The following is a 23,564-nucleotide window of genomic DNA, read 5'->3' on the forward strand; positions in this document are numbered from 1 at the left end:
CACTGGTCCCCTTGGAAGCTCTAGGGCTTTCAGGGAAAAAAAAAAAAAAATGTGGCAAAGATCATCTGGTCCCCCAGAGAGTGAATGATTAACTTTCCAAAATGAGTTTTGAGGATTTTTTTTTTTAAAATAGCGTTCAAAGGTACAACCAGAAAATTTTAGCCCAGGGCCAATTGTAGGAGTGTCTTCCTGTTCCCTCCCCCCATGCTTAGGTCGAGACAAGGGCAGGGAAGGGCATGTGGAGGCCCTTCCCGGCCCAGCCCCCGCTCCCTGGTGCCTGCCAAGCAGGAAGAGCCCAGGCCTCCACCTGGAGCCGGAGTCCGGCGTCTCTCCTGCCACTCGCAGGAATGCACAAAGAACATGATTCCGCCCACATCCATCCGGCGACCTTGGGCGCCTCCAGCTGCTCCTGGGCGGAATGGGTTTAGGAGACCTGCCGAACAGGCGCCGGGCGCACAGACGGAATCGCAGAGCTCGGCGCGCTCCCGGACACTGCTCGCCCACCCACCCTCTCCACTCTCCTCCCTCGGCGCCTGGGGTGGGGGGAGGCTCTCCGTGGACACCGGCCAAGGGCAAGGAGCCCCAAACAGCACGGCTTGCTTAGCCCTTCCGAGTGTAACGGTGCTGGCAGGCGGCTGCGTCCCGCGGAGCCCCCAGCTCTGCCTCCCCGGTGCCATCAGTATTCGCGCCTGAAAAGAAGGACCCCAGGAAGCGTCGGGGTTTCAAATCGCCTTTCTGGCCTCGGGGGCGCAGCCTCTCCCGGCGGCAGAGCCCAAGAGCCCCGCAGTGCCCCGCTGGGCCTCGGCCTCCGGCCCCGGCGACCTTCTCGCGGGCGGTAGGTACCTCCCCGGCAGACGCCGAGCCCAGCGGCGGGCGCCCCCTGCTGCTCGCACACCGCAGCGCGGCCCGGAGCCGCCCCTACCTGCGCCCTGGACCTCTCGTCCTTTCAGATTTCGCCCTCCAGCCCAGTCCGCCCGCGTGGGTGTCCCTGGACGCCCCGTGCAGTCGCGGGAGTGCGCTCATTCCCCTCTGGCTTGCTGCTCCTTACACCTTCAAGAGCCCGTGACCAGGGCACAAGGGGCACGCAGGTCACAGAGAGTGCTTTCTCGAGGGCCCTCACTCCTCACTGTGGGGCCAAGAGCAACGTCGTGGAAGAGGCACGCGAGGATGGCGCCCGGAGCCCAGCTCCCACTGGACCCCCGGACGCCTAGTGGCCCGGCCTGGTCAGCCCTCCTCGCTCACCTGGTTTCGCAGGCCTGCCTCCATGTGCTGGGGTCCCCGCACCACCTCCCATCCTGGGTTCCCTCATCGCCAGGCAGAGGGAGGCGGCCATGGGCCCTCTGAGTGCGAGGCCCGCATTCCCTGTGCTGGTGCGTTATGGCTTTACAACTCTCTGGAAGGGAGCACTTGCTCACTGGGTCTCTCGTCCGCAGGCACTCGTGGGTTGGGTCCTGACAGCAGATTCCTGGGTACGAAGTCTGTGGACAGAAGACAGAAGCTCACAAAAGAAAGCTACGCTGTCAAAAATAAAGTGGGCTGGATGAGAGGGAAGGAATGGTAATGACTCAGAGACAGAAGGGACAGAAGCGGCTACCGGGCCCACCGTGCCTCTCTCCTTGCTGCAGGAAGATGACCCCTACAGACAGCCTGCGATGCAAGGAAGAGTGGTAGGGGAGGATAATGGCGACTGTGTGATAAAATAAGAAAATAGAATTTTAAAAAATGGCGATAGTAAAAATGTATTTATGTGCATGTGTGTAGGGTGGTGACAAACAGGCCAGTAAAAATCCTGAAAGACAGCAGCAGGTTGTGTGTGTGTGTGTGTGTGTGTGTGAGGGGGGTGATGATAGGCGCCAACTCCTTTGTTTAAATGTGTTTACTAACTTTTGTATTTTTGTTTGTGAGACAGAGAGAAAGAGAGAGTGCGTGCTCCCATCCACTGGGTCATTCCTCAAATGCTCACAATAGCCGGGGCTGGGCCGAGTTGAAGCCAGGAGCCCAAAGCCCCACCTGGTCTCCCCGATGGGTGGCAGAGACCCAACTATGTTGCCTCCCGGGATCTGCATCGGCAGAAAGCTGAAGTCAGGAGTCAGAGTCTGCTAGCAAACCCAGGCACAGCAATGTGTGACAAAGCTACCTTAACCAGCCTGCCAACCACTAGGCAGTGTGTGACAAAGCTACCTTAACCAGCCTGCCAACCACTAGGCTCAATGCTTGCTCCTTGATTAACTTTGAATCTGCAGAATTTGACTTTATAGAATTCAATCTATGTATATCAACATCCATGGTAACCATTAAAAGGACAAAGTATGTACTTTCCAAATCAGAAGGAAAATAGGAATTGGAAAAAAGAGAAAACAGCCTAAACTTCACAAAAAGCAAGAGTGTGGGATGGGAGACACAGGAAGATTTATAAACTGGGTCAAGTAGAACATATGTAATTAAAGTTGCAATGAACCCAAGTGTGTTATTAATCAGAATAAATATAAATGGATTAAATATGTAGTCAAGAGACCTCAACTACTAGATGAGAGGATTTTTTTTTTAAATCAGCTATTCCACACAAACTCTGTTTCTTAAACAAGGTGATATAAATAGATTGAAAGTTCAAGGAAAGAAAGATATACTAATCAAATAAATTGAAACCAAAATAAAGTGACACCACTATATTAATATGAGACAAAATCAATATTTAAGCAAAACATTTAAAAATGTTCAAAAAAGACCTACTGGGGACGGTGTTGTAGAGGGTAATGCCAGCATCCCTTGTGGATATTGGTTTGGGTCCTGGCTGCTCCACTTCCAATCCAGCTCCCTGCTAATGTGCTTGGGAAAGCAGCAGAGGATGGTCCATGTGTCTGGGCCCCTGCACCATGTGGGAGACCCAGAAGAAGCTCCTGGCTCCTGGGTTTGGCCTGATCCATCCCTAGTCAATGTGGCCATTTGGGGAGTGAACAAGGGGATGGAAGATCTCTGTGTGTCTCTCCTTCTCTCTCTCTCTCTCTGTAACTCTGCCTTTCAAATAAATATTTAAAAATAAATAAATAAAGGTTACCTTTTGGCTGGCGCCGCAGCTCACTGGGCTAATCCTCCGCCTAGCGGCGCCGGCACACCGGGTTCTAGTCCCGGTTGGGGCGCCGGATTCTGTCCCGGTTGCCCCTCTTCCAGGCCAGCCCTCTGCTGTGGCCAGGGAGTGCAGTGGAGGATGGCCCAAGTCATTGGGCCCTGCACCCCATGGGAGACCAGGAAAAAGCACCTGGCTCCTGCCATCAGATCAGCGCGGTGTGCCGGCCGCAGCGCGCCGGCCGCAGTGGCCATTGGAGGGTGAACCAACGGCAAAGGAAGACCTTTCTCTCTGTCTCTCTGTCTCTCTCTCACTGTCCACTCTGCCTGTCAAAAAATAAAAAAATAAAAAAAAATAAAGGTTACCTTTTTAAAAGATTTATTTATTTTACTTGAAAGTCAGAGTTACACAGAGAGAAGGAGAGGCAGAAAGAGAGAGAGAAAGAGAGAGAGAGAGAGGTCTTCCATCTGCTGGTTCACTCCCCAATTGGCCACAACAGCCGGAACTGTGCTGATCCAAAGCAAGGAGCCAGGAGCTTCTTCTGGATCTCCCACGTGGGTGCAGGGGCCCAAGGCTTGGGCCATCTTCTACTGCTTTCCCAGGCCATAGCAGAGAACTGGATCGGAAGTGTAGCAGCCGGGACTCGAATTGCCCCCATATGGGATGCTGGCAGTGCAGGCGGCAGCTTTACTTGCTATGCCACAGCGCTGGCCCCAATAAAGTTTACTTTAAAATGATAAAAGTGGGAGCTGGCACTGTGGCATAATGGGTAAGGCCACCGCCTTCAGAGCCGGCAACCCATATGGGTGCCAGTTCGAATCCTGGCTGCTCCACTTCCAATCCAGCTCTCTGCTGTGTCCTGGGAAAGCAGTAGAAGATGGCCCAAGTCCTTGGGCCCCTGCACCCATGTGGGAGACCCAGAGGAAGCTTCTGGCTCCTGGATTCAGATTGGTGTAGCTCCAGTCATTGTGGTCAATTGGGGAGTGAACCAGCAGATGGAGGATCTCTCTCTCTCTCTCTCTCTCTCTCTCTCTCTTTCTCTCTCTCTCTGCCTCTCCTCTCTGTGTAAATCTTTCAAGTAAATAAATAAATCTTAAAAAAATTAAAATGAAATGATAAAAGCTTCAGTTAACTGGGAATATACCAAAATTCTAGGCCTCTATGTTCCTAATAACATAGTACCAAAATACATTAAGCCAAAGTTTGATAGACCTGTAAGAGGAAATTGAACCAGAAATTTTTAAAAAGGATTTATTTATTTGAAAGGAAAAGATACAGAAAGAAGAATCTTCTATCCACTGGTTCATTCCCCAAATGCCTGCAACAGCTGGGCCCTGGCCAGGCTGAAGCCAGGAACCAGAAACTCCATCCAGGTCTCGAAAGTGGGTATCCAGGGCTCAAGTACTTGAGCCACCGTCTACTGCCTCTCAGGCACATTAGTGGGAAGCTGGATTGGAAACTGAGTAGCTGAGACTTGAATGATCACTTCTACACGGGATGTGATTGTCCCAGGTGACAGCTTATCTCACTGTACCACAACACCCATCCCCATAGTGGGAGGCTACAAACAGCTCTCTCAGTGAATGTTGGGAAATGCAGTCCAGATAATCTGTAGGGTACAGGGAATGTGAACAGGGTACGCTCTGACGTTTATTAACCATGACGCTGACCTAGCACACCTTGTTCATACACAGGTAGTGTAAGGAAGAAGTGCTAGGCTAAAATGCTGCCGTGAATAGACGCCAAGGGAATGGGTCTGTTAGACCACCTTCTCCGATTATCATACAAACAGAACTAGGACACCAGTGTCTTTGGAAATATTTCATGAATCAAAGAGGAAATCATGATAGAAATTGGAAGATAAGTGAACTGAAAGGAGCTGCAAATACAACATATGAGAAGCTGTGTCGGTCCACAAAAACGAGGTTAACAGGAGTTTTTATAATTACAAGAAAGGCTGGGAATTTAAAAGAACGTCAAAATAAATCTAAAGGGGCCAGTGCTGTGGTGTAGTGGGTTACGCTGCCACCTGCAGCACCAGCATCCCATATGTCCTAGCTGCTCCACTTCTGATCCAGCTCCCTGTTAATGTGCCTGGGGAAGCAGGAGATGTCCCCTGCACCCATGTGGAGACCCGGAAGAAGCTCCTGACTCCTGGCTCCTGGCTTTGGCCTGGACCAGCCCTGGCCATTGCAGCCATTTGGGGAGTGAACCAGTGGATGAAAGACCTCTCTCTCTGTCTCTCCCTCTCTCTGTGTGATTCTTTCAAATAAATATTTTAGAAAAAATCATAATCTAGGGGTTGGCACTCTGACATAGCAGATAAAGCCACTGCCTGCAGTGCCGGCATCCCATATGGGCACTGGTTCAAGCCCTGGCTGCTTCACTTCCAATCCAGCTCTATGCTATGGCCTAGGAAAGCAGTAGAAGATGGCCCAGGTCCTTGGGCCCCTGCACCTGCATGGGAGACCCAGAGGAAGCTCCAGGCTCCTGACTTCGGATCAGCTCAGCTCTGGCCATTATGGCCATTTGGGGAGTAAACCAGCAGATGGAAGACCTCTCTCTCTATGCCTCTGCCTCTCTGTAACTCTGCCTTTCAGAAAAATAAATTAATTTCAAAAAATCTAAAGAAGTAGATAGAAAGCAGCAACATGAGCAGAAAGTAATGTAATAGAGAAACATACAATAGATAAGAGCAACAAAATCAGCAATTTATTCTTGATAATTATTTATCAAGAAAGATGGATACAGGGGCCAGCATTGCAGCATGGGAGGTTACACTGCCGCGGTGATGCTAGAATTCCATGTCCAAGTGCTGGTCCAAGTGCTGACAGCTCTGCTTCCAACCCAGCCTCCTTCTTGGGAAGGCAGAAGGTAAAGGTCCAAGTGTTGGACCCCTGTCACCCAAGTGGGATACAAGGATGGAGCACCTGGCTCCTGGCTTCCACCTGGCCTGGTCCTGGCTGCTACGGCCATTTGGAGAGTGAAACAGAGCATGGAAGATTCTCTCTCTCTCTATCTCTGTCTCCGTGTGTTTCTTTCCCTTTGTCACTCTGCCTTTTAAATAAATAAAAGCATCTTTTTATTTTTTTATTTTATTTTTTAAGGGAAAGAGTTTATTGGGAAAATTTCAGTAGACCAGAGGGAAGGGGTGAAGAGGGAAAAAGAGAGAAGGAGACTGTAAGAGAGAGAGAGAGGAGAGAGAAGAGAGACGAGAGGAGGAGAGGAGCTGAGAGAGAGAGCCAAGAGAAAAGAACCGAGAGAGCACGTGTTCAGGAACAGGCCCTTTTAAAACTTTGTCCGAGGGCGGGCAGGGAAGCAGGAGCAGCCAATCCCATTGGGAAGGAGTGGAGCTTGACCACAGAGATTGGGCCATGTGGCCACCTGGCTAAAACTGCGCCAGTTTCCTAACATTCCCCCCTTTTGTTTTTTTATAAAGCAGGATTTGTATGGGATTATTTTAGTCCTAGAAGTCCAGGAGGGGTAGAGGGACGATGATCTGTCTTTAGAGCTACTTCCTGCTGACATGGGGCGATGAGGTACTCTTCGCTGGCATGGGGCGATGTCTCAAGCCACTGTCTCCTGGGTGGGGAGCCGAGTACATTCCCGTAGCAGCATTTGGTTGACCGCTTGGTTGCTGAAGGCCTTCGTTTGTTCCATTATAACCTGCTGTAAACACTTAGACACTGTAGTACAAAAGACAGGGTGACGGGTTCTAGTCCCGGTCGGGGCGCCGGATTCTGTCCCGGTTGCCCCTCTTCCAGGCCAGCTCTCTGCTGTGGCCAGGGAGTGCAGTGGAGGATGGCCCAAGTGCTTGGGCCCTGCACCCCATGGGAGACCAGGAGAAACACCTGGCTCCTGCCATCGGATCAGCACGGTGTGCCGGCCGCAGCGCGCCAGCCGTGGCGGCCATTGGAGGATGAACCAACAGCAAAGGAAGACCTTTCTCTCTGTCTCTCTCTCTCTCTCTCTCTCACTCACTGTCCACTCTGCCTGTCAAAAACAAACAAACAAACAAACAAACAAACAAACAAAGACAGGGTGAGAATAGTAACCAATGATCCTAAGAGTCCTAAGAGTAGTATTTACCAGGTAATGAGAGGATTTCATAGAGGAGAGGAAATGGGGGAGGAGGGGTCTCTGGACCCTTGTGGGGACAGTTTGATAGATGTGGCTTAAAGCTGATTCCAGCAAAGATTGGGAGAGAGGCCACTTTTGCAGGTAATGGGGTTTGTAGAAAAATTCTGAATAATCATACAACATTAAGTGGAGGAGAGAGAGGACCATCAGTACACACAGGTTGGGAGTAGAGCCACTGGTGGTGGAGTAGAGGTTATGATTACAAAGGAACGAGACCCAAGTGGGCTAGACAGGGTCTAGAACAAAGGACAGAGTCATTATTAGAGGAGCTAAGAAAGGTGCTGTCTAAGCTGCAAATAAGTTTTCTGATTGAGAGGCCAATAGAAACTAACAGAAGGGGCTTGATAATAATCTGGTGGGCTTTAGGCTTTATAAGTTAAGAGGCCCAGACCCATCTATCTAATCACATAGGGAACATCCTAAGGGAGGTGGGAACCTCCTTGGGGAAGGCACCCTGTTGACTTCCATTACCTAGCTGGCCTGGGAGGAGAGCTGGCCAGGTAAAGGCAGGTGGCATCTCTAACAGGAAATTTACAGTTCTGCCTGCAATGTTGCCGACCCTACATGGCCATTTCCTCAGCTGTAGTGGTCACTTTGGAAGCTGGGCCGAGTGAAGGGCTTTTCAGCTTGGAGCCAGCAAGATCTGTGGCTCTGACCTGGGCGTCCTTCGCCTCCAGGGCAGGTCCATTTCCAGTGATCCAACTCTTAGCTGGCAGAGCTGCAGGGCTCTTCACAAGCGGACTTCTGCTGAAGCCCAGGCTTTCTACACTGAAAGCCACTGCAGTGGACTGGCCTGTTGGGTCCCCTTGAGGGCATAAAAGCATCTTTTAAAAAAAAAAAAGATCAATACAGAGGCATCCAAACTTAAATAATAAAGAATTATGAACACCTCTATAGTAGTAAATTTGAAAACAATTGATTAGTCCCCAAATCAGCAGCAATTAGTCATTTTATTTCTATTTTATCATTTTATTTCTATTTTTAAAGATTTATTTATTTACTTGAAAGATTCACACAGAGAGGAGAGGCAGAGAGAGAGAGAGAGAGAGAGAGATCCTCTATCCACTGGTTCACTCCCCAATTGGCCGCAATGGCTGGAGTTGCACCAATCTGAAGCCAGGAGCCAGGAGCTTCCTCTGTATCTCCCACATGGGTGCAGGGGCCCAAGGACTTGGGCTTGATTCCTTTGAAAAAAGGAAATGAAGAAATTCTAATTCAACAACAAATGAACAGCACCTGATCAGGAAGAAAGAGAAATCCTATATACTTTCAATCCTTAAAATAAATGAATCAATAGTTAAAAAAATCTTCTGACAAAGAAAACACGAAGCCTAACAAGTTTTTTTTTTAAAGATTTATTTATTTATTCAAAAGTCAGAGTTACACAGAGAGGAGAGGCAGAGAGAGAGAAAGAGAAATAGGTCCTCCATCCGCTGGTTCACTCCCCAATTGGCCACAATGGCCAGAGCTATGCTGATCCGAAGCCAGGAGCCAGGAGCTTCCTCCAGGTCTCCCATGTGGGTGTGGGGGCCCAAGGACTTGGGCCATCTTCTATTGCTTTCCCAGACCACAGCAGAGAGCTGGATCACAAGTGGAGTAGCCAGGTCTTGAACCGGCACCCACATAGGATGCCGGCACTGCAGGCGGCAGTTTCACCCACTACGCCACAGTGCCGGCCCCGGCCTAACCAGTTTTTAAGGTGAGTTACAACAAATTTCCATGCAAAGAGATGGCCCGGTGTTATTGGAATAGAACAGAAACACGAGGAGCCCCTCCCACTCTGGTGAGGGATACAACTGTAAAATTCTGGAAGATGACAAGGAGCCTGTCACCACGACCTCCAGACGATTTCTTTGGGCATGGGTTTGGTGCAGCCGTTAAGATGCAGCCTGGGATACCAACACCCCATACTGGAGTCCTTGGGTTCAAGTCCCTACTCTATTCCAGTTTCCTGCCAAGGTGTGCCCTGGGGGACAGTGCATGATGGCAAAAGTACCTGGGTCCCATGTGGCTCCCACATGGGAGACTCAGAGGGAATGAACCAGTGCATGGAAAATCTCTCTTTTTCTCTCTGTCTAAAACAAAAATGAAAATAAATAGTAAATAAAATATTTAGAACAGATTTCTCAAACAATATGCACAACATGTTCTATTATAATGGAGAAAGCAATTAAAAATTCACCTACATTAAAATGGAGAACTTAGATCAATGTAATAGCTTTGGACAGTATTTTGACATGACTTAGTAAATTTAAACCTTTGTATATTCTGTGAACCTAAATTTTCTTCTTCTATATATACAGTTAAAAGACTTGTGTGCATCTGAAGACATGTACAATGATGTACACAAAAACAGTCAAGCCACTGAAACCAGAAATAATCTAACTTCCCAATTACAGAAATATCAAGTGTGACAGAGTCCTGCAGTGGAACATTATACGGTAGAGAAAAGGAGCAACCTACTTCCACTGCATTCGCACAGGAGTCTCTAATGCGTAGTGGACAACAAGACAATCACAGAAGACTTCATTCCGGACGATTCTGCGTGAAGCTCAGAAACAGGCGAACTAAAAGCGCATTGTTTTGGAGGTTTGTAGGCCACATTCTGGTGATTCTGACTTCATCTCTTTTTCATGTTCTGATTTACAATGGAGATGCATGTTACAACCCGGGGTATCTTACAGTCGCATGTAGCAGCTCTTCTCTTAGACAAGCAATACTGATGCATCGCACATCGCTGGGGGCTGAAGTTCAGCCAAACCCAGCAGGTGGGAAAACCTCACAGAAGAGTGGCAGGGTGGCTGGGGTACCATTGCAGCAGCCATAGGACGCCTGCTTTCCTTCCCCTCCCACTGTAGAAATGGCTGCTCTCACTGCTGACTTGGGGACTAATCAGATTTATGTTTAACCTGGCAGATAAATTACGCTTGCTTGCGCATTCCAGACACCAGCCTTGAGAAAGCTGGCGGAGGCTGCAAAGTCATCTGGCTCTGGCCAACATGAGAGCAGACCGGCTTTATGGCTGCAGGAGGAAGGGAACCACGCTGGCTCCCGCCTGCCCCTTATCGCCTGGCAGCTGGCCTTGTCCTTTGTTCCTTTTGTTCCTGGACCCTTCCAGCTCCCTTTCGTGTTCCCTTCAAAAGCCCGCCTGCTAGCCTGAGAACTGGACCACTGGGCCCCCACCTCCCAGGATTGCCAGTGTCTTAAATGCACCTGACCGCCTTGCAGCATGTCTCCTGAGCAGCCTTGCTCCTGGTAACAGCATGAGCACCTAAGTTGGGGGAGATGGGGGGAGGGACTTTGGTAATAGCATGAGTACCTACGGTGGTGGGGGGGGGGAGGGACTTAGGAGAATTCCAAGGTTTAGGCAAATATTTTTTTTTTTTTAAGATTTATTTATTTATTTGAGGGCAGAGTTACAGAGAGGCAGAGAGAGCGAATGAGCGAGGTTTTTCTTCTGCTGGTTCACTCCCCAGATAGCCACAATGGCCAGAGCTGGGCCAATCTGAAGCCAGAAGCCAGGAGCCAAGAGCTTCTTCCGGGTCTCCCACGTGGGTGCAGGGGCCCAAGGACTTGGGCCATCTTCTACTGCTTTCCCAGGCCACAGCAGAGAGCTGGATCGCAAGTGGAGCAGCCGGGACTCGATGAAAGATCTCTCTCTCTCTCTCTCTCTGCCTTCCAAATAAATAAAAGTAAACTTTAAAAATAAATAACATTTTAAAAAATGGGGGCGAAGGGAATGAGTGATGGACTCAGCCGTGGGGGCGGCTGCAGGCTTTTCTGAAGCCCTGTGTTCTCTGTAGGAAGGAGGCCTGCACGGGGCGGTGGGGCGATCAGAAATGGCAGCCCTGGGCGTGGGGCCCCGCCCGGGAGGCATGCATAATCCAGGTGCTAGACCGAGAGCTTTTTTATATGCAGTTTTCCATGTGTTCCTCCCATCAAGATGAGGAGCTGTGCGCTTTCTCCTGCTGCCGGTTTCTCAGGGCCACCGGAACAAACACCACAGGCCGGCTGATTCCAACGGCAGGAAGGCGTGGTCTCCCACCTCCGGAGTGGGGAAGGCCACGATCAAGGCAGAGAGGTCTCTCCTTGGCCTGTGGAGGGCGCCCTCTTGCTGTGTTCAAGTGGGCGCCCCCTGCGCGTGCACATCCCCGCGCCCTTCGCTGAGCCCTTTTCATAGAGACACCACTCGGATTGGATTAGGGCCCCACGCTGATGGTCTCATTTTAGCGTAGTCACCTCGGTAAAGTCACACTCCGGGGTGCTGGGGATGGGGGATGGGGGGTGTGGAGGGCACGATTCAGGCCAAATGATGCCCAGCGGGGAGGGGGTCATGGAAACGCAGCGAAGTCAAGAGTCAGAGCTGAAGGGCAAGGCCAGCCAATCGCAGAGGCCGACGGCCCATCCTTCCACCACTAAACACAGCCCTGCCCCCGGAAGAGTGCAGAATGATGGCGAAGGCCTTTTGGAGACCGTAAAATAAAGAAGTAACAGTACGCGACTCTTCCGGAGCTCGGCTGACCCGTCCCACACAACAAAATGGAGCTGGGCGCTCCAGTGTCCGGGCTGGACCGGCCTCTAGTAGGGACCTCTTGAAAATCCGAGCATCAAGCACAAAGACTAGAATCTAAAATGGCTAAAATGGCGGGGGACGGCCAACAACTTAGCATCAGCTGAAACCCACTGTCCTTGTTCCTTTTCGGAGGAACCTGGTCCTGTCTATCCCGGGCCAAGAAGCGTGACACCTGCTGGGCTCTGGGGGAGAGCGTGGGCGGGACCTTCCTCTTTCCTTATGTGGTCCCCTGCTGCCCTCTGCTGGTCAGCAGAGGCAACACTCGGGAATCGGTTGATGATGGGCAGCGTCCAAAACCCGCAGGTCTCTGGGGGAAGAGAGGAATCCACAGGAGTCAGACTGGAGTGTGTAAACCGCCTCCCCCCACACGCGCGCATTTAGGTGAAGTTCCCTCTCGTGTTTTGTAACTGTGGGGGGTTTTAAAAACGTGCTTAGGGTCTTTTCCTCTTGTTACACCTGCTACCTTCTCACAAGTGATGTTCCCCAAGGGTCCCGAATATGAGAATCAGAACGCAGCTTCTGACGGTTTCACAGGACATGGGTTCTGCAGCCCGTGTTTTCCACAGCTGCGGACTCACTGCGTGTTTGAAAAGATGTTTTCTCAACATCTTAAAGCTACGATCTCCTGTGGGATAGCCCAGGGACCCCACCCTAGGGTTACAGCTCTTTTGAAAAATAATTATTTTCACCTTAAGTATGAATTTTTATTAGAACAAAATCATTGGTTCATGGTTTCAGAAACTTCACTTTGCAACAAACATACACACACACACACACACACACACAGGTATGTTTTGGGGGAGATGCTCAAAAATCAAACAGGAGCCCGACCCTTGGAGAAACACTAAGGGCCAGAAGAGCTGGGGACTCCCGCTTGGCGCTTGGCTGCTCAGCGTGCACTGCTGTGTGGGCCTCGGGCCCTCCTTACGCAGTTACCAGAACATTCTCGAAGAAAGCAGGTCACGTCACCACACCCTCTGCTCCAGGGAGAGGGCCGAAGTCACGCCGTCCATCTCAGATCACAACCCTGCTTCGTCACCCGCTGGGCAGGGCCAGGTGGCCCGAGACCTGCAGGCCTGCCTGTGGCTACCCTGCCCTTCCGCTGCGTGCATTTTCACCTGCCGGGATCCTTGCGGGACCCCAGCTCCACGCTTCAGGAGTCACTGTGTGCATCTATTTGTGGCTCACTTCTCGTCCCCACCACCAGGCGGCGTCATCCCCGCCCGGTCAGTGCTCGCTCCGCCCTGTCGCCACAGTGTCCAGGAAGCATTTCTTGGTGAGTGAATTGAATGAGGCGCACAACGGATGTACGGAGGGGTGAGTGACACCGAGGTCGCTCCACACGGATCCCAGAACCAAGTCCGCTCCATACACGGGAGGAAGGTTCCATCGCTGCCCCAAAGACAGCGCTGCGGCCGGCAGCCCGCAGCCCGCAGCAGGCCGAGCTGCACTTTGGTCCTTGACTTTCACAAGTCATGGAAATGCCTTCCGTGTTTGCAGCAGACTCGGGGAGGGACAGAAGCGCAGGCCACTGCCACTGCCAGGCGACCCGAGCCTGAGCAAGGGACAAGGAACAGCACGGGCGACCGGTTACCGGTTCAGAATCTGTGGCTCAGGGACGGTGGCTGAGCGCCGTCCCCAAGAGAGGTAGCGAGGGCCGCAGCGCCACCAGCTGGCCGCTGGCCCGGTTCTCTGCCCCGACGCCATCTCCGGGGGCCGGGGGAAGGATGGAGCCCGAGGGCGGCGTGCCAGGGCGGGCTCAGGGCGGGCCGAGTTGGGGGTTCTTGAGGAAGACGGCCAGCTTTTGGGCCACGGCGTCCAGCTCGCTGGCGCTGGCCCCACGGAGGAGGTTGGTGTTGCGGACGAAGTAGTGCTTCAGGAAGTGCTGGCTCACACATTTGTGCAGCTTCCTCACCAGGCGCAGGAGCGCCGTGCCGAAGCCCTGCCAGTCCTTGGGGTGCGGGTACTTCTCGCAGGTCCAGAAGAGCACCGTCTGGGGGAGGGAGAGGCGCGGTGAGCCGCGGTCACAGCCGCAGAGACAATGGCCCAGGGGCCGGGGAAGGCTCAGGGGACCCGTCCTGAGCTCCAACCTCAGCTGGGCCCTCGGTCCTCCTGGCGTTCCAAGGATGGCCAGGGGTCTTCCCTCTGCAGCACCCCACTCCCAGCCGATGCCAGGGACAGTAGAACCCCTCACCCTGCCGAGCCCCACTGGCTGCACCTGCCCCCTCCCGGCTGAGACTGATCCCTCCCCGGGCTCTCAGGCCCCCACCTCCCAGAAGCTGACTGAGCTCTGCCTCAGTGTCTTTCCACCTGTTCATTCAAAGCTCCCTCGCCTCCCTCCTGCCCTGCACCTCCCTGGAAGTCCAGCCAGCTCCATCGTTTGTCCTCACTTCTCTCCTGCCATTGCCTGCCTCAATCCACTCCCTGGAGGCGCAGGCCAGGCCCCGCCCTTTTCTTCCCCCACATCCACTCTCCAGCTCTACGTCCCTTCTACGACCCGACGGGGCGGGGGTGGGGGGGTGGGGGGGTGGGGGGGGTGGGGGGGTGGAGAGTTGGGGGGGCAGGAGGAGGCTCTGACTCCTGAATGCGCAGGGGAGGGGCCCAGCACTTCCTCCAGCTGGAACTTGGCCTCTGACCTCCTGGCTTTGTGTCTCTCAGGGATCTGTGTCTCAGCCTGTCCCCAGCGAACTCCCAGTCTTTCCTCACAAACCGGATGGGCCACCAGACTCGCCTCTCCAGCCGGTTGTACAAGACACAGACCCAGGAGCCACCCTTCTCGTGACCTCCCACCCCAGCCAGGTCCTGCCAATCCTCCTGCCTGCATTTCTCAAGTCCATGCATCTTCATCTCCAACGTCATCACGCTCTTCCACGACAACACGGAACCTTCCCAGGCCTCCGCAGCAGCTGTCCAGCGAGTCTGCGCCAGTTCTTACCACCAGCCACTCCGTCCCCTCTCCCTGCCCCTCCACAGCCACTATGATCCTGGTGAATCTTAATCTGTGTTCTCTCTGCTCTCAACTATGCCAAAATCTTCCCCATTTAGTCCTTCAGATGGTTTGGCCCATAAGGTTTGGTTCCTCTTGCCAAAGGCACCGAGAACGTCCTGGAGAAAGGGCGGTCTACTCTAGAAACGGATATTCATAGTAGGAAGAATGGAACTGGATCCCCGGTTCTGACTGTGCAAAATTACTCAAAATAGACCAAAGACGTATACGGAAGACCTGAAACTGCCCGGAGAACACACAGGAGAAGCACTGCAAGACACTGGCACAGGCAGAGATGTTGCCGGTTAGATCCCCACAGCACAGGCAGCAAAAACTCAAAGTGGACAAACGGTTTCATAGCGCATAGAAACTGTACAAGGAAGGAAACCAGCAACGTAGTGAACAGTCAGCTTACAGAACGGGAGCAGATACCTGCTGACCGCACATCTGGCGAGAGATTAATGGTCAGAACTCAACAGCAAAAAAATAAACGATGGGACTCAGAGACACCAAATTATCTAAGTAGACGCTTTTCAAAAGAAGCTGGAGAAATGGTCACTAAGTGTAGGGAAAATGCTCAGCGTCACCACTTGTCAGGGAAATGCAAACCAACAACACAACAACAGAGCAGGCACGTGGCCTGTGGATCAGCCACTGCCAGTTATATTAGAGCGCCAGACTACACTGCCTGTCGCCAGCTCCCAACTCTAGCTTCCTGCTAATGCAGACCCCAGGAGGCAGCAGGGATAGCTCAAGTCACTGGGTCCTGGCCTCCCTTGTGGGAGACCTGCCCTGAATTCCCCGTTCCCAGATTCCGCCCCGCCGGCTGCTGCAGAAATCTGGGGAGTAAATCAGTGGATGGAAGTCCTCTCTCCCTCCCTCCCTCTCTCTCTCTCTCTCTCTCTCTCTCACTCTCTCTCCGTGTGTGTGTGTGTGTGTATCTGCTTTGCTGTCTTTGTCTCTCAAGCAGACAAATGAAAAATTGTTTTCATAAACAAGACACAACGTAATATCCTCTTGAACAGCTATTATCAAAAAGACAAAAGATAAATCCTGGCAAGGATGTGGAGAAGGGGGAACTCTCAGCCATACTACTCGTGGGAACATAAATTACTGCAGCTGTCACAGAGATCATGTAAAGGCTCCTCAAAACAGCAGAAAACAGCAGGACCACCATACGAACCAGCAATCTCACTGCTGGGAATACATCCAAAGGAAGCGAGGACAGCGTATCAGAACCCCCTGCAAGCCCAGGTTCCTCGCAGCACTGTTTAAAGTGCTGAATTAGCCCAGGTGCCCACTGACAGGTGAAAGGGTGGAGAAGACCTGTGTTAGACACTCAGCCATAAAGAGGAATGAAATCCTGGCGTGTGCAGCAATGCAGATGGAACCGGTGGATGCCACGTTTGGTGGAACAAGCCAGACACAGGACAGACACTGCACGTCTTCTCCTGTGAGCAGACATAGAACAGTGGTCCCCATGGGCTGGGCAGGGTAGGGGGGCAGGCAGGATAACCAATATCAAACCCTAGTTAGACAGGAAGAGAAGTTCTAGGGTTCCACGGGCCAGCAGAGTGCCTGTGGATTTACAGCAAGTTATCATTTATTTCCAAATAGCTGGGAGAGTCCAAAGCTCCCCCCGCAGAGGAAAACAAGGAAACACTAATCACCCCGATTTGATCATTACACATTGCATATATGAATCAAATTATACTGTACCCCATAAATACATACAAATGTGTGTCAATGTACAATATCAAGGAACTATCATTGATATACAAAAAAAGAAAGGGGGGGAGGATGTTGGGTCTCAAGAGGTGGGGAGTGGAGGAGAGAAGAGAGGGACAGAAAACGGAAGGAAGGGACACAGAGGATGTGTTGCCCTGCGCAGGGTGCGGTGGACACACACATGGCCTGAGGCTGCACGTTGCCGAAGTGAATCCCAAGTTGTGGGAGGCATCTAGGAAGACCATGCCTCTTCTCAAATTGATCTCACACACTCGCCATCCGAGTGGCCACAAGGGGGCGCCGCGGCTCACCTGCAGGTGGTGGGCCGTGATGACCGGCCGCCTCCCTGGACACCAGACGTCCTCCTTCAGCTGCCTCAGGACCTGGAAGCACCTCCTGCGGCAGCCCCCGTCCTCGTCCAGCTGCTGCAGCAGCACCTTCTCGGCCTGCAGGAAGCTCAGGTGCCAGTGGTAACTTGAGCAGGCCAGCAGATCGAACCCAAACGACTGCGCGGGGGAGAGACATGGCAGAGGAGTGAGGCAGCGGCTTGCCCATGTCAAAAGTCATTCCGGGAGCAGGCCTCCAGCCTGGGGAACCCACTACGGGAAAGGCGGTGCCTCCTACAAGGCGACAAGACGACCCACTTTGAGGAAGACACAAGCCGGCCTGGGTGGGGCCGTTGGCAGGAGAAGGCTCCGCCTGCGTTCTCTGCTGAAGATCACCTACAGCGCACATCAGAATCTCCCCTGGGACGGGCAGAGCACAGGCTGCCCGGCCCTGCACGGAGCCCCATGCAGACTCCGCAGGGCCAGCGCGGGGCCCTGGACCCTGCATTTCTACCAACTTCTCAGGTGCCGCCGCTACTAATGCAGGCCGAACTTCAAGAAGCAGTGACCTGGTGACAGCGCTAATGCTGTGCCCGGGCAGCTGCTGGGGTCTCTGCTCGGGGGAGCTGGGCCCCACCCCACTCCTACCTTGATGCACCCCACTTTCTCCGGGGAGGGCCAGCGCTTCAGACACCGAGGCCACTGGGCTTTCTGGGACCAGGCGGTGGGGATCTCCACCATGGGGGCCAGCTCCAGTTCCACTTGGCAGGCGGACGTTTCCACGGCAACCCAGACTGCAGCGCGGTTGGCCAGCAGGCTGACCTTACCTGCGGGGCAATGAGCACAGGGTGAGCACAGGGCCGGTGAGAAGGGACAGCCTCGCCCCGCACAGCATTCAGGGCAGGGGGCGGGGGGCCGGGGCTCCGACCAGCTTAACCCCATGGTGCGCCCTGTGTGAGCATCCCGGGGACCCTCAGGGTGGGCGGGCTCTCCTTCTCTCCCCACCGCCCGCAGTCTTTTGTATCTTTCTTTTATATCAATTCATTCTTTTCAGAAGGGCAACCGAGAGAGAGAGTTAGGGAATAAGAAGCAGAGGATTCGCTCCTGCGAAATGAACTCTAGCCATTCGACAGCCTTCTCCCTTCCACCCAGGCGCCCGGCTGTTGGAAATGCAGAGATGGCCAATGCTGTTTTACTTGTCTTCACCCATAGTTCTGACACTGTTTGAGGACAGCCTGCGTCCCCTTATTTAGTCACATGCCCTTGGTGGAGCTCGGCTAACCTGTTCTCCTATCCAAGCCCCAGTCTCTTAGATGGCATGGTATTTGCTCCCATCATCCACTAAGCCAGACTAGCCGCAGACGTATTTATCATCATCAGCCCCTGTAATCATGAAACACTTCAAAGCCTGTCAGGGCCATTGTTTAAAGGGCCCAGGGCGCGCCAAAAAGCCCCTCCCTGCCTTGATTTCTAACCAGGCAACGAGAGGGAGAGAAAATGAGTGTATCTGGGAGGTCTTCCACTCCCGGCCCAGAATGTCCTCAGCTCGCATTTCTTCTCTCAAATGATCCAGTCCTTTCGGTTTGTTTGCCTTCACTGCCGATAAACACAAACTGTCTTGAATCTGAGATCTATTATCTTGCTTTCCCTTGCTCGAAGGAGCAAATGAGAGCTCCCTAATTGTGTGAGGCTGTTCGAAAGGAGAACCCGGCTCTCAAGGCAGCTGGGGTGGGATGGAGGGCTTCTATCTGCATCCGATCCAGGACCGGGCTGCTCTCTGGCACCGGCCCATCATCTGCCTAAAGCACCTCGCCAACCTGGCCCGGCTTGAATCTCACATTTGCACTTTCACTGTTGATGATGTCGCAGAGTACTCGAGGAGAGCAAGTGCCGGAGCCAGCCTGCCTGGCCCACACCCTGCCTGGCCCACACCCTGCTTCTGCACTTTGATTTGCTGCCTGGATGTGTGGCCTTTGGCCAGCCACGCCATCTCTCTAAGCCTCAGTTTTCTCATCTGCAAATTAGGGAGGAAAAAGAATTCGTACTCTAGGGTTGCTATGAGGATTAAATAATCTGTGAAGGCGTCCTCTATATAAAAATTCGTTAAACATGAAGGATTGCCACTAGGGAAATTTCCAGAAACATTCAGCCTAGACAAACACAAGTACAAATGCATCCTTTTCTTTCCACATGAACAGAGGTGCGAACTGCTTGGCAGTCTTATTTGTCCCCTCACTACGGAGCAGGCACCTGTCTCACACTTGGACTCGTGTGCAAGCATTCCTCTCTCCTCTTGGGGGCTGCACCGTAGTCCCCTAGGCAGGGGCAGCAAAGTTTACTTCACCAGGTGTCCTTTGTGAGCCACTGAGATTATTTCTAGAGCTGGAATTGCTGAATCGCCAAATAAACACATTGTAAAGAAAAAAAAAAATGGACAAACTACCCACGAAAAATGAGGCACCAAGAATTTCGAGGAATAAATGAGAAGATCTGTTTTGCCTCGCCCCACTCTGAACCCACTCACGCTTTTCCTCTCTGTCAATCTGTTAGGTATTTTCATGTATGCTCCTGGAAACACACACTGCATGGAGCATTCTTCTGATTTTTATCAGCCATCTATTTTGTGTGTGTGTGATTCTTTTGTTGTACTTTCATTATTTCCATTGGTCAGCTCATCTTTTTTCTTCTTGGTTTATGAATGTTCTTTTTTATCCATCAGAACACGAGCCCCTGTTTGCAGTTTGAAGTTTACCTTTCACCTTATATGACAACAAGGATTGTGTGTGTGTGTGTGTGTGTGTGTGATGCGCATCTGCTTCACTATACAGCAGTTTAAAATCTGGGGGTTAGCAACCAGAATTGGTCTTTTTGGCTTCTGGATTTTGAGTCTCGGTGCCACTTAGCAGTGTCCAGTGGCAGTCAGATGGAGGGTGCAGATAAAGCTCTGGGGCTTGTGAAAAATGTGCATTATTTAAAAAGTACACTTTGGCTTCGAAGCCACCACCCTGGACAGCATGCATAGCTCTGTGCCCGAGCAGTGATCTACTTAAATGCAGCGGGTGTCTGCTAAGTACGAATTCCACTCTTCCCTGTGTCCCAGCAGAAAAGAAAGCAAAAAGAGAGCTCCTTCACATTATGGGGCTTAAACAGATGCAGGAAGCACGTGACAACTGTCTCAGGTGACGTCCACATGGCTGAGAGCACGTGGAAAGCGCCACCCATTTGCTCCGTGCTGGTCCCTGATCAGCTCACCTGAGAGGTGACAGGTTCTGATGGCATTCTCCACCAGCTTCTGGAACACCTGCAGGACCTTGGCGGGCACGATGTCCCCCTCAATGTTCACGTCGGCCTCATGCCACTGCCACAGGCTCTTCATAAACTGCTCCACCGCCAGCCACTGCTGCAGACCCTCTGGGTCCCGCAAGGGGCAGGGGAGCCTGGTGCCCTGCAGGGTGTAGTACCGCCAGCGCTGCTCCCTGGCCTCCCGGTACCCAGCCAGGCCTCTCACCGGGACGGTGACGAGGAAGTGGCTGGGGGCCAAAACCTAGGGTCAGGAGAGAGAGCGGCTGTGAGTTCACAGACTTAGAGGTCGGCAGCTCACGTACCACTCACAGCTCAGCAATGTGATGAGGCGGACAGAGAGCGAGACATGGATGTTGCAAGAGGATTCGGTCTTTGTTCTACCAGGAACCCACTGTGACGCTGCGGGCAGGGAAATTTACCTGCTGGGACTGCTGGTTTCCTGAGTCACAGGTACAAAGACTGAAACAGACTTGGAACTCTGGGTGGGGGGTGGACCACAAGGCTGGCCCCACTATCTTGTTTTTAACACAAGGTTTTTAACAGGCTAGAGTGAGGTCATTTCTCTGAGAATGGCTTTTGCGCACACTTCAGTCTTGCGCAAAGGCAGGTGGTCATGCCCTGCCCCGGTCCCTCCTGCTGGGTGGGATCCTCAGCAGGAGAATGGCAAGGCTGCCCTGTGGTGTCTGAAGGACACGTCCACTTCCTTCCCCACCTGCAACCCATACACTGTGGCTTTCAACTACTTTGTCATCAGAGTCCTCAGTTCCCCCACCATGTCCTAATCTAAGTAGATGCTTAATAAAGGAACGTGTACTTTACTGAGCTTTAGGCATTACAATTCAATATGCTTGGACTCAGACGCCTTGGTGTGAGTGCTGGCGCTAGTGTGGCCTGATCAAGTCATTTACTTCTCTAAGGCTGGTTTTTAGCAGCTAGGAATGAGGTAGCAGCTATGAAATGAGACTGCAAATGGTTAAGACGAAGAGCACCTGCAGAAACAGGAAGCCTTATTAGATTCTTAGTGGGGTGAGCACCTGTCACATGCCAAGTTGCACCCATCCAGCGTCCTTGCTCTGCTGGTAGGCACTTGGAGACAGTGAGCCTTGCTTACCTTAATGTTCCCATTGTGGGTATCACAGTAAGGCACGGCTTGAAATCTAATGTCTTGGTGGCTGATTTCTGTGGTCAGACGGTGGACAACTTTCTGCACCTCCTCCACAGTCTGGGCAACCTGCTGGCGCCTCAGGTCTACCTGGATGGAAGAGATCAGCAAAGGTGGTTATTTCCTGGGTGGGCCCTGAGACACTGGCATCAGGAAGTGACAAGACAGGGGCATAGAACTAGGTGGCTGGAGGAGTCTAGGGCACAGATCTTGCTCTCCCAGAACTCCGGGGCAGATGCAGTAGGTCTGACTCCGATTGAGACATCTGTCAGTGCTCAGTGTTCTCTTCTGAGAAGGATGCATTCGTTCAGTATTTATCTAGTTCCCACCACAGGCAGGTGCCAGACCAGGTGCTAGGGAAAACTAGTAATCAAGACAATAGCAAACAAGATAAAGAGACTTGCTCTCTATTGAAAATATACCTGATATTGCACCATACACACACACACACACACACAGACACCTTCCTACAAGTTGCATGGGAAACAAGGAGGATAACGGACTAGAGAACAGAAGGACTTCTAGAAAAGGTGCCCAGGGGAGGCTTCCCTTCCCCAGGGAGCTGGTTGAAGGAGCCAAGCAGACAACTTGAGAGGGCAGACTCCCAGGCTTCTCACACAAGGGTCGCAGGCAGGCCACCATGGTTGGAGGCTGACAAAGGAAAAGGCAAGGGATCGGATGTGAACTTGGAAAGCACAGCAGGGGCCAGACCAACACGAAGGGACTGGTGAACCGTGGTGGGACCACAGGATGGCCTACCACGCCTCTCACCAGGCTGCTGAGCGGCCAACAGTCTCACGTGGGTACACACCTAGCAGATAGCTCCCCACCGCTGCTGTCCATGAATGACGGCTCCCTTCGCCTCTCACCCCCTCCTATTGCCGCTGCAATAGGCACACACTGATGATTCTTCGACTCTACACGGTGAGTCACTGAGAACTGGGGAGTTCCCATAGAAAACTGAACAGCAGAATCTCAGCGCTTGGAGCAGACACCATGAGCAAAGCTCACCCTCCCGAGTTGAAAAAGTTTATGGACAAGAAGTTGTCATTGAAATTAAATGGTGGCAGACATGTCCAGGGAATCCTATGGGGATTTGATCCCTTTATGAACCTCGTGATAGATGAATGTGTGGAGATGGCAAATAGTGGACAACAGAACAATATTGGAATGGTGGTAATACGAGGAAATAGTATCATCATGTTAGAAGCCTTGAAACGAGTATGACTGTTCAACAAAGAAACCCGTGTTCCCTCTCCAAAGGACCTGTTTTACTATGATGTAAAAGTTGGGTCATGTACATTTTCATATTAAATTTTTTGTTAAATAAACTTTTGTGAGTCAAAAATCAAAAAAAAGAAAAAAAAAGAAAACTGAACAGCAATAAGATACTTGAAGTTCAGGGAAGTCGATGTTTGTGAGAAACACAAGGAAGTGTTTTGTAAACTCTAGGAGGGACAGAGCAATCCAAGGGAAAGAAGGCATGGGGGAATCCGCAAACTTCTTCTGAACTGGAAGATGCTCTTTGCTACAGTGCTCATCCATGGAGTTTCTTTTTTTTTTTTTTTTAAGATTTATTTATTTATTTGAAAGAGTTTTACACAGAGAGAGGAGAGGCAGAGAGAGACAGAGAGGTCTTCCATCTGCTGATTCACTCCACAATTGGCAACAACGGCCGGAGCTGCACTGACCCGAAGCCAGGAGCCAGGAGCTTCCTCCAGGTCTCCCACACAGGTGCAGGAGCCCAAGAACCTGGACCATCTTTCACTGCTTTCCAAGGCCATAGCAGAGAGCTGGATGGGAAGTGGAGAAGCTGCGACTTGAACTGGCACCCATATGGGATGCTGGCACTGCAGGCAGTGGCTTTACTCGCTACGCCATAGCACCGGCCCCATCATCCATAGATTTGCATGAGCCTTCTGAGTTGGGAATGATGGCTATGTCTACATATTCTAGAGCAGGTCTGAGATGCCCAGAAACTGATCAAGACAGTCATTCAAAAAAGCCCAAGTCCCAGAGAATTCTTATGTGTTTTCCTAATCTAAGTCAACAACTAGTGAGTCATCAGGGCCCACAGGCCTCCTACTCACCAATGAACCAACTGTGTGTGTACATGTGTGCATGGACTGCAAAAGTGAGTGTGGATCTACTTGCACACGTGTTGTATGACACACACAGGGTCATTTCACAAAGATACATTCATGGAGCGCCTGCTGTATACATGCTTGCCACTAATCCCACAATGAATGAGACAATGCAGCCGCCCACTGACAGTGGGAGTT

General features: G+C 51.9%; 1 protein-coding gene, 1 long non-coding RNA gene and 1 pseudogene across 10 annotated transcripts in view; 2 read left to right on the forward strand and 1 right to left on the reverse strand.

Moving 5' to 3' along the window:
* The first annotated feature begins 210 nt into the window (after positions 1–210).
* Positions 211–10,914, forward strand: LOC103350087 (uncharacterized). Of its 2 annotated transcripts, XR_016237103.1 has the most exons (5): positions 211–835; positions 1,434–1,667; positions 9,604–9,793; positions 10,323–10,459; positions 10,681–10,914. It is a non-coding gene; the product is annotated as an uncharacterized LOC103350087 (long non-coding RNA). The 2 variants fall into 2 exon arrangements; XR_016237102.1 differs by having other exon boundaries at positions 9,604–10,459.
* A 1,544-nt stretch (positions 10,915–12,458) lies between these two features.
* Positions 12,459–23,564, reverse strand: part of MAB21L3 (mab-21 like 3) — a 54,452-nt gene continuing 43,346 nt past the window's right edge. For all 7 annotated transcript variants that reach the window (XM_051856127.3, XM_089336989.1, XM_089336986.1 and 4 more), the window contains 5 exons: positions 21,232–21,372; positions 20,070–20,361; positions 17,466–17,644; positions 16,803–16,997; positions 12,459–13,770 (listed from right to left, as the gene is read on the reverse strand). In XM_051856127.3, coding sequence (XP_051712087.2) covers positions 13,537–13,770; positions 16,803–16,997; positions 17,466–17,644; positions 20,070–20,361; positions 21,232–21,372 — 1,041 coding nt within the window. In that variant the 3' untranslated portion in view covers positions 12,459–13,536. The remainder of the gene's footprint in view (positions 13,771–16,802; positions 16,998–17,465; positions 17,645–20,069; positions 20,362–21,231; positions 21,373–23,564) is intronic.
* LOC138850567 (small nuclear ribonucleoprotein G pseudogene) lies at positions 22,228–22,655 on the forward strand (annotated as a pseudogene). Its single transcript, XR_016237104.1, has one exon. The product of XR_016237104.1 is annotated as a small nuclear ribonucleoprotein G pseudogene (transcript).

This window comes from Oryctolagus cuniculus, chromosome 7 (assembly GCF_051225735.1).
Source record: "Oryctolagus cuniculus isolate XC-2025 breed Fujian yellow rabbit chromosome 7, ASM5122573v1, whole genome shotgun sequence".
NCBI lineage: Eukaryota > Metazoa > Chordata > Mammalia > Lagomorpha > Leporidae > Oryctolagus > Oryctolagus cuniculus.